The 13,502-nt window shown below is 42.5% G+C and overlaps 2 protein-coding genes across 2 annotated transcripts in view; both read right to left on the bottom strand.

Annotated features, from left to right (window-relative positions):
- The window catches only part of LOC136388562 (secretoglobin family 1D member 2-like), a 395,093-nt gene that overhangs the window by 171,393 nt on the left and 210,198 nt on the right, over positions 1-13,502 (bottom strand). The window lies entirely within an intron of this gene.
- On the bottom strand, positions 3,187-4,909 carry LOC136388556 (mammaglobin-A-like). The gene is made up of 3 exons (XM_066360377.1): positions 4,806-4,909; positions 4,302-4,489; positions 3,187-3,393 (listed from the first exon to the last, which is right to left on the bottom strand). The coding sequence occupies exons 1-3, from the start codon at positions 4,858-4,860 to the stop codon at positions 3,355-3,357; spliced, it is 282 nt and encodes a 93-aa protein (XP_066216474.1). The 5' UTR covers positions 4,861-4,909; the 3' UTR covers positions 3,187-3,354.

The raw sequence follows: 13,502 nt of genomic DNA on the forward strand, positions 1-13,502 counted from the left end.
TTTACTTCTTATCAAAATTGTTTAAAGTAGCCAACAATATGCTTTGTGAGGTTTTAAATTACAAATCCATATTTTTATATATCTGCAGCTTGCAGGTTTTCTTCTTCTTAAGTAAATCTAAGATATTTTATATCTCCCAAGAAATTTGTGCTCATTTCATTTAAATTTTCAAATTTATTACCATAAGTTGTTCCTAATATGTGTAGAACCTGTAGTTCCTGAACTTTGTGACCATTAATTTATTACTGTCCGTGAGTGGGAAGTGGAAACCATGGCTGTGACTCCACCACGGGTGATGTCATTGATGAAAACCACATCAGTAGTTAAACAATGAGCTATTCCTGCTGTTCATAACAGAGACTGTTTAGTTTATCAGCAGGCATTCCCTACCCTAATGTTCCATTCACAACATCCCCCAGTAACGATTTAGCAATATTGCCACAGCACAAAGATAAGTGTCCATCACTAAATTCTTCAGACCCGGGGTTTCTGACCACATGGATAAACCTTGAGGAAGTATGATAAAAGAAATAAGGCAGTCATAAAAAGACAATTGTATTTTGTAGAGTAAAATATCTCTAAGAACAGAAATGTAGCTTGTGGTGGAGCGTGGTAAGAAAATGGGAGATGCTAAGGGTATAGACTTGCACATTAGGTGATGAGAAGGTCCAGATTGGTTGCTCTGCAGAGTGAATGTTCCTAACCCGACTAAACTGTATATTTAAAGTGCAGAGAAGGGTAACATTTATGTTATGTGCATTTACTATGATTAAATTTTCTTTTAATTAACAGCCTCTCAATTAAGAATGAGGAAAACAAAATAAAAACAACCGTGATACAAAAAATATTTCAGTTCCTTCAATAAACCATCTGCAACCCTAATATTCTTCCTTGGTGATTGACTAACACGGGAGTTTTAGAGACACAACGACACACGCGTGGTTCTTGCGCGTGTGCACACACACACACACACATGCAGCTGGGGATGTCACCCTACCCCTTGGCACTGGCTCTCTGGACCCTGCACTGCCGCCCTCCATCACCAGCATCCAAGCCCACACCCTGGTGGGCCTGGACTGCTGGCACTCACTAGTGTTCTCGGCATAATCCACATCGTTCATACCAACTCTTATTAGGAACACAGACTAACGTCCTCTGACTGACACCTCCAACTGTTTCATCAGATGAGAAGTGCACCTGGGACAGACAGGAGCCTGTAAACGAGCCCTCCCTCCTCTGAGGTAGCTCAGGGCTGTGCTGAGGCTGGATGAGGCCAAAGTGAGCAAAGTGCAGAGTCAGAGAAGGCGGGGTCATCCCGGCCGCCCAATCAGGCTTCACCTGTGACTCTGCCTCCTGCTCCTGTCCCTCCTCGGAGCTGCCATTGCTCAGAATCCTTAGGCCTTCCCTCCCTTGCGAGCCCCTGGCCGATCTGACTGGGTAATGGGGATCCAGTGACTACAGCCCTATCTCCCCTTGTGACGCCCCAACAGGACCTTCTCCTTCTTTGTGGACTCACCCACTGCAGCCTGAAGAGGACAGGCTCCTCCCAGGTGGCCCAGCAAATGCAAACTTCTGTAAATGCATCAGAGAACCGGAACTGAGCATGGCCCATAAATTCTTAATAAGTGTGTTTATGTGTGTGTGCACATGTATGCACATATGTATATAACAAATAAAATGTAAAGGGTAGGTCCAGGTAAAGGGTCCTTTTGCCGGGACCTAATGGTGTCACAGGCTGGAGGTGTTTTGAAAAAATGGGAGGAATTTCCTCATATGACTTATTGAGTCTTTGGTACTTGTGGTCACTTCTTCGTAAAAACATGTTAAATAACATATCTTATAATGACATTAAAATAAAGATGCAGGCCATGGCCGGTTGGCTCAGTGGTAGAGCGTCGGCCTGGCTGCAGAAGTCCTGGGTTCGATTCCCGGCCAGGGCACACAGGAGAAGCGCCCATCTACTTCTCCACCCCTCCCCCTCTCCTTCCTCTATATCTCTCTCTTCCCCTCCCACAGCCGAGGCTCCATTGGAGCAAAAGATGGCCCGGGTGCTGGGGATGGCTCCTTGGCCTCTACCCCAGGCGCTAGAGTGGCTCTGGTCGCGACAGAGCGACACCCTGGATGGGCAGAGCATTGCCCCCTGGTGGGCATGCAGGGTGGATCCTGGTCAGGCGCAGGCGGGAGTCTGTCTGACTGCCTCCCCATTTCCAGCTTCAGAAAAATACAAAAAATAAAAATAAATAAATAAATAAATAAAGATGCATATACCCTCAGAGATTCATTGGTGCATATTGATTATTACTATATTTGCTTTTGATTAACATTTTAAAAGACATTGTAACACTCTTTTGGGACCAAAAGGTATTGTCTGCCTTGTTCCCTGTTTGGGATATGGCTGGTGGAAGTCAACCCAGGTGGGAGCTGAGTTGTCCTGAGAAGGGATCAGGGCTCAGGCTGGGTGAGAGGGACATGTGCTGGTGTGAGGAGCAGAGGGCGCTCGTCACCCACCCCTGGTGTCAGGATAGTGGGGACGGGCCACAGTGATGCCCTCACTTTGCTTCTTTCCCAGGGAATTCCAACCTCACTGCTGGTTGGTCATTGTGGGATGAAAGGGTGGACCACACTGCCCCCTGCAGGGCCATGACCAGGGACAGTCACACAATTGAAGGAGGGACCAAAGATATCCATAATAGGGTAAATAAATTGTAATGAAATATTTTTAAAATTCAAAATTGAGGTCACACATTAATTTTCCAATCAAGACAGGATTCAGCCCTGCTTTGCCTGAGTCACCTCTGTCACTGGCTCTGTCCCCATCCTGCACCTCTGGTCAGGGACAGAGAGCACCCAGAGAGGAGTCTGAGTGGTAAGCAGGGCAGGGCATGGACACGGGGACAGCAGTGGATCCGGGACAGGAAGCTGATCAGACATAGGCACAAGACCTGAGAGCCCACAGTGCTCAGATGGACCCAGGAAGGTGGGTTGATGAGGAGAGAGCATCGCTTTTCAACGCTCCGGGTCCATGACAGGCAGCAGATGCTGAGGGACAGAGTGCCTTTCTGATTCTCAACCCTCCATTCATGAGTTCTGTGATGAGGATTGTGTACAGGCGTGTGTGCACATGAGCAACATGTGTGTGATTGTGTCTCTAAAACCCCCGTGTTAGTCAATCACCAAGGAAGAATGTTAGATTTATAGATGCTTTATTGAAGGGAAAATGTATGTGCGGTTTCAACAATTGTCTTGCAGTCTGTAGATCAAAAGACAGAAAAGGATGCTAAGTCATGGTTTCTACTCATCATCGGTCGGTTTCTGATCATTCCCTGTAGTCTGAGCCAAAGGTCTAGTGCAAAGTTAATATGCTTCACACCAAACACTATTGTATATTGCATCCTGGAAAAACAAAAACAGTCATCGCTTACATGTCAGTTCTTCTAACAAAGGACAATACTGAAAAACAAACATTTCCTCTATTTTATCCCTAGATTGGTCCACACCCAGCGGCAGAGAGCTGGTGGTGGAGGTAACATCGGAATTCTGTGCTGTGTCCTCCCGCTCAGGAGACCTCTGCTGATGCCAGTGGGGCCGGTGCTTCCAGCACTTCCGCAGTGGGGATCCCTTTGCTGATTTTCCCTGCATGTTTCCTCTTCTTCAATAACTTACCCAATAAATACACTGTGTTGTCAGTTTTCAGTACCTCAGCCCAAATACGAGGCAGCGTGCAGTTTGAGTTCCTGCATGGCCTGCATGTTAAGAACTAGGGCAAATGGACAGAAGCCCACACCCTATCCTTTTTTAGGCTACTAAACTTTCCAGATGTTCACTCTTACAGATTTGTCTGATTTAGTGTTTTCTTTTTAAATAATTCCCCTCATCTTTGATTGGAGAGGTTGTTAATATTTTTTAAGTTTTAATCATGATAACTACACGTAACACCCGTCTCTACACTCTAAATATACAGACTAATTGGTAAGAATATCACCAGCAGAGCAACCAATCTCCTAGACCAGTGATCAACTAATGTGCAACTCTCCAGGCCTAATATCTCCCATTTCCTCACTGCCCTCCCCTGCACACCACTGTACTGAGCAAAAAGGAAGCCTTTATCCAAACACCCTTTTTCCTCTCACATTTCCAGTAATCACTCACTGGGTGTCAAAGTACTAAAACTCGCTAACAATTAAATTCACTGAAATAAAATAAACTGTGAACAACTGTAGCTTTGAAGAAATTAGTATCTACCTTTGACATTGTCTATTTCTGACTAGTGGTTAAAAGCAGTTAAGAAGAAAACAACTTACCACCATCACTTGGGCATTTGTCAGAGTTTTTTCACTCTGCTGGAGAAAGCACTGCTTCGCTTGTCTTACGGCGTCTTCTGCTTCTGCATCCGGTATAAACTGTTTGAAATTTTCTATGTATTGATCATCGCTCACTTTAGGGTCAATTGCCTGATTGATCACCTGGCTCACAAGTGGGCAGCCAGAACCTGGGATGAAAGCGTGCAAAAGCTGCTCAGGCACAGAGGCATGAACTCCTTGTTGGCCAGCCAGGATGCTTGTCCTTCTCCCACATCCCAGCTGCACGTCCATTCAGAAAGATGACGGGGAATGGTCTGAGTCCTCGGACAGTAACTCAGGATCTGGGTATTCTTTAAGCCCTCACACACTGCTTCCTTGTTACACACACACACACACAGCTACAAACTAGAGAAGTGAGACGCCCTGTCCTGGGGTGAGGGGAACAGAGATTTCCCACAGCGGCCCTGACAACAAGCCCCCGAGCCCCGCCCAGTGCGGACTCACCTGCGTAGCAGTAAAAGGGGAGGACAGCGAGCACGAGGACTGGGAGCAGCTTCATGGTCTTGGTAGCGGCTCTGGCTGGTCACTGCGGTGTGGCAGGAAAGAAGGATCTCACTTTGGAGATGAGTGTCCAGAACTCCTCCTTTTATTCTCCAGGAGGCCACCTTGACTCCTCCCATGGATGAAGGAACAAGTCACCAGACATACCTGGCACTGACCCAGGAAAGGACCGTGGAAATCCACCAGAACCCACCAGTCTGTGCTCTGTGTGTAGAAACTAAGGAGACAGAGCTGAAGAAACCCTCAATTTTTTTCTATCTGTAGCAATGGCCATGTCAGTAGATGACATTGATGTAGAAGGTCCGTCACTAAATGGACGGAATGCCACAGCAGCAGCATAGACTGATTCTCCTGAGAAAACTGATGTGTGGTCTCCCTCCCATGAGGTAGACATATCATCTGTGTCCAGCTATAAGCAATGCGACAGAAGAACTCAAATGACTTGATCATAGCCACACAGCTAGTGGGTAGCAGAGATGGGTGGGGAGGTAGGTTTTGAGGGATCAGAGAGCTCTCAACTCTACCTATCTCCTTAGTTTAAGCCTTATGGACCTCAGTTTATGAGTCAAGTGGATTCCTGTAACCTTGATCTGCACAGCAGCTCTATGTGACCTCCAGGTAGATTTCTGTGCAGGCCTATTTGTGTTCTATTCAAGGCCTTTGCTCCATGTGAAGTCTTCTCCACTGTCCCCGCCTGGGCGCCTTTTAGTTGAAACTATTTACTCCCAATAACACATCAAAGAGAGAACCCACTGCTGGTGTTAGATCATGGCCTTGAATCTTTGGGTTCACCTTCCCGGGACCCAATGGCTCCAGTGTTCACCTGTGTCCTGGTGACGAGGACCTGACCTCATGGCTCTTTCCGCCCTGTTCATCTTCTAGAGAGCATGACCTGTGCTCTTCTGGACTGTGGGTGACAATTGCGATACAGTGGGTGTCTAATTAGTTGTTTTATTACTGTTTTTGGAGACAGTTTGCAATTCTACTAAGAATTCTCTGAGTATATAACATGTTTTATTAGTGAATTTATTTAAAAAGAGTTATGTCATTTAAAATAGGGACTCTAAAAGGCAAAGCTCATCCCCAACTCTAAACCCAGATCAAGCTGACATTATGGTGCTAACACCATGTACATAGTTTTCTTAGAGATAACTGGGGGATTTTCCATCAGTAGAGCCAGGGTAGGAAAACAAGAAGTGGGAGCCTTGACATCCAGGCATGGAGCCACCTCAGCCCTCTGTTCCCTGGAAATAAATATTAGCTTAATCCAATCTCACCCGGATCCCTCTAATGACTTGGGACAGGGAGCCGGATTTGGAAGCTGAGTCAATATCACTTATCACCTCCCTGTATTTATCTTTGGCTCATTCACCAAAACTTACACAGCTTGATATTTCTACAAAATATGTGGTTAAGTATTTAATCCACAAATACATGTGACAGTCCATATGGCTTGTTAGATTAATACATCAAATCTTCTCTATTCAGTTACTAATTTCCCTCCAGCTAATGCCCATGTTTTCTTATTAACCCTTGGACTCCAGAGCTTGAATCTGTGGCCATAGGGGTGTTACAAGGGGAATAAGAGACATCTAATACGTATTTCCAGTGCTAGAAGCATGATTCTCTAATATGGCTGATTTTCTCCCTCCTTGCACCCACCATTGTGGGCATTTGTCCATCCCCAGTATATTTTGCTGTCCCCTGGGGTGGGTGGTGGCCATTGGCATCAAATGGCTAAGACCATGTTTGCTGCTAAAAAACCTTGGCTGCTCAGGGCACCCTCTCAGAAAAGACTCCTCAAACTTCAAAGGCACTAAAGCCATAGCCAAGACACCCAATCATAGAGACATCCATGACTGCATTTGTCCTTGTAGCAAAAGATGAGGACTGCCCTGTGCTTTCACACCAAGAGGACAGTGAGGAGCCGCTGTGCTGACTGATGGAGGCAGTAGAGAGGTCACGTGTGACCTCTAGTAAAAGAAGCTCATCTCCAAGGTCAGGACTTTGCCAAGCTTGTCCTCCCACCTGCAGGTCCCCACCTTCTCCTCTCTATCACCCTCATTGACTTTGTCCTTCAGGATCCATTCAGTCCTCCCCTGCTCACAGTCTTCCTCAAGAAGAATGCAATCTCACAGGGGTTTTGTTCTCGTTGAATATCTATAGGCCTTTATTTTCTAAGTTAGAATCTCATTTCTTTTATAAATAAATTTTTATTAATTTTAATGGGGTAATATCAATAAATCAGGGTACATATTTTCAAAGAAAACATTTCGAGGTTATCCTGTCATTCAATTATGTTGCATACCCATCACCCAAAATCAGAATGTCCTCCGTCACCTTCTATCTAAATTTCTTTGTGCCCCTCCCCATCCCCCTGCACCTTCCTCTCTCCTTCCTGCCCTCCCCCCTGTAACCACCACACTCTTGTCCATGTATCTTACTCTCATTTTTATATCCCACCAATGTATGAAATCATGCAGTTCTTGGTTTTTTCTTATTTACTTATTTCACACCGTATAATGTTATGAAGATCCCACCATTTTGTTATATATGGTCCGATGTCATCATTTCTTATGACTGAGTAGTTTACCATAGTGTATATGTGTCACATGTTCTTTATCCAGTCTTCTATTTTTTTTACAGTGATTAAAGCCTTTAAGCAGACTATTGGCCAATACAGCAAGAATCCATAAAAGAGTAGTGTCCTTGAGGGAGAGACAAGATGGCGATGACGTAGGCAGACATACCAACTTCCACCTCCCAGAACCAAAGTGGATTAAAAACTCAATTTAAGAACTATCATCTAGAAAAACCAACTTTGGACTAAACTAAGAGGACTCTTCAACCAAGGAACAGTGAAGAAGCCACACAGAGACTGGTAGGAAAAGTGGAAACGTAAAGAGTGCTGCCCTGCTCCCCAAAGTGAACAGCAGCTGGGAGAGACTCACATGGCAGGAAGTGAGTTTAGCAGAAAGGGGAGGGTCCTGAGCCCCAGGAACAAAGCCCCAGCCTGCAGCCCCAGAGCCCAAAAGAGTCTTAAGGATAGTATTTAGCTGGAAACAAGACAGGATACTTTTTGTGAGAAAGGGTCTGATTTCTCAGACCCAGGATTCTTCTTAAAGGGACCGCGCAGAACATCTCTCACACAACCACTCACCCAGGGCTCCAGAGGACGGGGAGAGAAAAGAATACCAGAGTAGCAGGAAGAGAGTGTAATCTAGGAGACACAGGGAGAAACATTTTGGGAGACAGCCACCCTAACCCCTGGGTCGAGTCACTCTCCAAATCTGAAGTGAATATTTTCCCCGCAAATAGCAATACAAGCAAAGGGAAGCAGGAGAGGAGTCAAACAAGCTCTCCCGTGGCACTGAGAGCAGAGTTGCTTAGAAGGAGGGAGCTTTTGGGGCTACAGTAGTGAGTGTTAGGGTCTGAGCTTCAGTGTCTGCTCCCCACACGGCTGAGGGCTCGCTGGAGAGTGGGTGGCAGCGGGACGCAGAGGGGTGGTTCTGTTGGCAGGAGCAGAAGCCTTCTGGCCGCCACTGGGCTCACGTGTGAGCTCAATCTTGCTGGGCTGGGGAGGAGTAGGCGCACAAAAGGGTTCAAACCCAGCTGCCACAGCCTGTAATCCAACCTGCGGAAAACGGGCGGGAACCCCGGAAGGGGTGGAGACCAGCCCTTGAGCAAGGGCGCAGGAGCACAGCCTTGCCCTGCCCGTGGAACCGAGGCTTGTGGCCTGACTTGGGTGCCGGATCCTCCCTTGAGGGTGGAGGCAAAAGCCCAGAACAGGCAAAGTTCTGCTACTCAGCTAAGCGTGGGCACGCAGTCCTGCCCAGTCAGTGGAGCCAAGGCTAGCAGCCATTCCACAGGCAGGCTCCTCCTGCAAGGGCGGGGCAAAACCCGGAAACAGGAGGAGACACGCAGCTGAGCAAAGGTGCTCACCAGTGCCCTCAGGACCGAGCATAATGCCACCCACGAGGGCGGGGCAAAGGCCAAGGCCATGAAGGCTTGTGGACCGGAGCAAGTGAGCACAGCCACTCCCGTGAAGGAGAGGTGGAAACCACAGCAACAGCCCCAGTGGGCAGTCACCGGCAACACCCAAACCCAAAAGCCCTAGGCAGCAACAGAAGAGGGGTTGGCAGGCCTGCAAACAGATCATACCTAGGGAACAGAGGCCATACCCAGTGGAATCCAGGGTCCAAAACCTTCCTTACACAGAGAAAATGTGAAGGCAGAGAAATGCAACACAAATGAACCAAGAGAAATCCCCAGAAAAGGGCCAAAATCAATCAGATATAACCAAATTACCAGATGCAGAGTTTAAAATAACAATTTTTGGGATACTGAAAGATATTAGAATAACAATAGATGGTCATTACAAAAACCTAAATAAAGAGAAAGCAAATATAAAAAAGGACATTGAAATAATAAAAAAGAAACAGTCAAAAATGACAAATACAGTATCAGAAATGAATAACACAATGGAAGGAATTAAAAGCAGGATGGATGAAGCTGAGAATCGAATCAGCGAGTTAGTAGACATGATAAATAAAGGCATGGAAGCAGAGCAGAAAAAAGAAAAGAGACTCAAAAAGTCTGCTGAAACTCTAAGAGAACTCCGTGACAACACGAACAGAAATAACATCTGCATCATAGGGGTTCCTGAAGAAAAACAGAAAGAACAAGGGATAGAAACTTTATTCAAGCATATCATACCTGAAAACTTCCCTCAATTAAGGCAGGAAAACATCTCACATGTTCAGGAAGCACAGAGAACTCCATTAAAAAGAAACCCAAAGAAATTAACAACAACACACATCATAATTAAAATACAAAAGCTAAGTGATAAAGAGAAAATATTAAAAGCTGCTATAGAAAAAAAGACTATCACTTACAAAGGAGCCTTCATTAAGATGACTTCTGATTTCTCAACAAAAACACTTGAGGCCAGAAGGGAATGGAAAGAAATATTCAAAGTAATGCAAAACAAGAGCCTACAACCAAGACTACTTCATCCAGCAAGGCTATCATTTAAAATTGAAGGAGAAAAAAAAAGCTTTCTAGACAAAAATAAACTCGAGAAATTCACTACAACCCAACCAAGGCTGAAAGAAATACTAAGGGACCTGTTGTAAACAGATCAAAAAAGAAAAAGAATTTAGCAAAACAGGAATACGGTTTTAAAGAAAAAAAATGGCAATAAACAATTACATATCAATAATAACCTTAAATGTAAATGGATTAAATGATCCGATCAAAAGACACAGGGTAGTTATATGGATAAGAAAACAGGACCCATACATATGCAGTCTACAAGAGACACATCTTAAAACAAAAGATGCATATAGACTGAATATAAAAGGATGAAAAAAATATTTCACAGAAATAGAAATGAAAAATAAGCTGGGGTAGCAATACTTATGTCAGACAAAATGGACTTTAAAACAAAGGCTAAAGTAAGAGATAAAGAAGGTCACAACATAATGATAAAAGGAGAATCCAACAAGAAAGATATAACCGTTATAAATATCTACACAACTAATATAGGAGCACCTAAGTATATAAAGAAGACTTTGATGGATTTAAAGGGTGAGATCAACAGCAATACTATAATAGTAGGGGATTTCAATAACCTATTAACATCATTAGATAAATCCCCAAGAAAGGAAATTAACAAAGAAACAGCAGACTTAAAGGACATATTAGATCAACCCGATTTAATAGATATCTTCAGAACCTTTCACCCTAAAACAGCAGAATATACATTCTTTTCAAGCACTCATGGTACATTCTCTAGAATAGACCACATGTTGGGGCACAAAACTGGCCTCAACAAATTTAAGAAGATTGAAATCATATCGAGCACTTTCTCTGATCACAATGGCATGAAACAAGAAATCAATCACAACAGAAAAACTGAAAAATAAACATTGGAAACTAAATAGCATGTTATTAAATAACAATGGGTAAACAATGAGATCAAAGAAGAAATTTAAAAATTCCTATAAACAAACAATAATGAGCATACATCAAATCAAAATTTATGGGACACAGCAAAAGCAGTCCAAAGAGAGAAGTTCATACCATTGCAGGCATACCTCAAGAAACTAGAAAAAGCTCAAATGAACAAATTGACCCTACATCTAAAAGAACTAGAAAAAGAGCAGCAAGTAAAGCCCAGAGCTAGTAGAAGGAAGGAAATAATAAAGATAAGAGCAGAAATAAATGACATAGAGGCAAAAGAAATAATACAGAGGATCAATGAAACTAGGAGCTGGTTCTTTGAAAAGGTAAACAAGTTGATGAACCTTTAACCGGACTCACCAAGAAACAAAGAGAGAGGACTCAAATAAATAAAATTAGAAACGAGAGTGGAGAAATAACAACTGACATAACAGAAATACAAAATATTGTAAGAAAATACTATGAAGAACTGTATGCCAAAAAACTAGACAACCTAGATGAAATGGACCAATTCCTTGAAACATATAATTTTCCAAAAATTAATCTAGAAAACTCAGAAAACCTAAACAGACCAATTACAACAAATGAGATTGAAACAGTAATTAAAAAACTCTCAAAAAACAAAAGTCTGGGTCCTGATGGCTTCACAAATGAATTCTACCAAATATTCAAAGAAGAAATAACTCCTATTCTTCTCAAGCTATTTCAAAAAATCAAGAGGAAGGAAGACTGCCAAGCTCCTTTTATGAGGTGAGCATAATTCTGATTCCAAAACCAGGCAAAGACAACACAAAGAAAGAAAATTATGAGCCAATATCCCTGATGAATTTAGATGCAAAAATCCTCAACAAAATATTAGCAAACTGGATCTAGAAATATAGGAAAAAATCATACACCATGATCAAATGGGATTTTTTCTTGGGAGGCAAGGCTGGTACAATATTCGCAAATCAATCAATGTGATTCATCACATTAAAAAAAGGAAGGAGAAAAACCACATGATAATTCCAATAAATGCAGAAAAAGCATTTGATGAAATCCAGCACCCATTCATGAGCAAATCTCTCAACAAAGTGGGAATGCAGGGAACATACCTCAACATGATAAAGGCCATCTATGACAAACCCACAGCCAATATCATACACAATGGGCAAAAATTAAAAGCAATCCCCGTAAGATCGGGAACAAGGATGGGGTGCCCCCTTTCACCACTCTTATTCAACATAATTCTGAAAGTCCTAGCCGCAGCAATCAGACAAGAAAAAGAAATAAAAGGCATCCAAATTGGAAAAGAAGAAGTAAAACTATCATTATTTGCAGATGATATGATATTGTATATAGAAAACTCTAAAGTTGCAGTAAAAAAACTACTAGACCTGATAAATGAATTCAGCAAGGTGGCAGGATAAAAAATCAATACTCAGAAATCAGAGGCATTTTTATACACTAACAATAAACTGTCAGAAAGAGAAATAAAGGAATAAATCCCTTCCCCATTGCAAGTAAAAAGATAAAGTACCTAGAAATAAGTTTAAACAGGGAGATTAAAGACTTGCACTCAGAAAATTATAAAACATTGATAAAAGAAATCAGGGAAGATACAAACAAGTGGAGGCATATTCCATGCTCATGGTTAGGAAGAATAAACATCATTAAAATGTCTATATTACCCAAAGCAATTTATAAATTCAATGTAATACCGATTAAAATACCAATGACTTACTTCAAAGATATAGAACACATATTCCAAAAATTTATATATAACCAAAAGAGAACAAGAACAGCCTCAGCAATCTTGAAAAGGAAGAATAAAGAGGGAGGTATCACACTTCCTGATATCAAGTTATATTATAAGGCCATTGTACTCAAACAGCCTGGTACTGGCATAGAAACAGGCATATAGATCAATGGAACAGAACAGAGAATCCAGAAATAAACCCACACTTTTATGGACAACTGATATTTGACAAAGGAGGTAAGAGTAAAGATAGCTTCTTCAACAAATGGTGTTCGAAAAATTGGACAGCTACCTGCAAAAAAATAAAACTAGACCACCAACTTATACCATTCACAAACATAAACTCAAAATGGATAAAAGACTTAAATGTAAGCCATAAAACCATAAGCATTTTAGAAGAAAACATAGGCAGTAAGCACTTTGACATCTCTTGCAGCAATATATTTGCTGATTTGTATCCACAGGCAAGTGAAATAAAAGACAGGATAAACAAATGGGACTTTATCAAACTAAACAGCTTCTGCACAGCTAAAGACAATAAGAACAGAATTAAAAGACAAACTACACAATGGGAGAATATATTTGCCAATATATATCTGACAAGAGGTTAATAACCAAAATTTATAAATAACTTGTAAAACTTAATACCAGGAAGACAAACCATCCAATCCAAAAATGGCAAAAGAAATGAATAGACACTTCTCCAAAGAGGACACACAGATAACCAATAGGCATATGAAAAAATGCTCAACATCACTAATTATTAGAGAAATGCAAATTAAACCACAATGAGATATCACCTCACACCAGTCAGAATAGCGCTCATCAATAAAACAACACAGAATAAGTGCTGGCGAGGATGTGGAGAAAAGGGAACCCTCCTGCACTGCTGGTGGGAATGCAGACTGGTGCAGCCACTGTGGAAAACAGTATGGAGA

Source organism: Saccopteryx leptura, chromosome 1 (genome assembly GCF_036850995.1).
Source record: "Saccopteryx leptura isolate mSacLep1 chromosome 1, mSacLep1_pri_phased_curated, whole genome shotgun sequence".
Classification (NCBI taxonomy): Eukaryota; Metazoa; Chordata; class Mammalia; order Chiroptera; family Emballonuridae; genus Saccopteryx; species Saccopteryx leptura.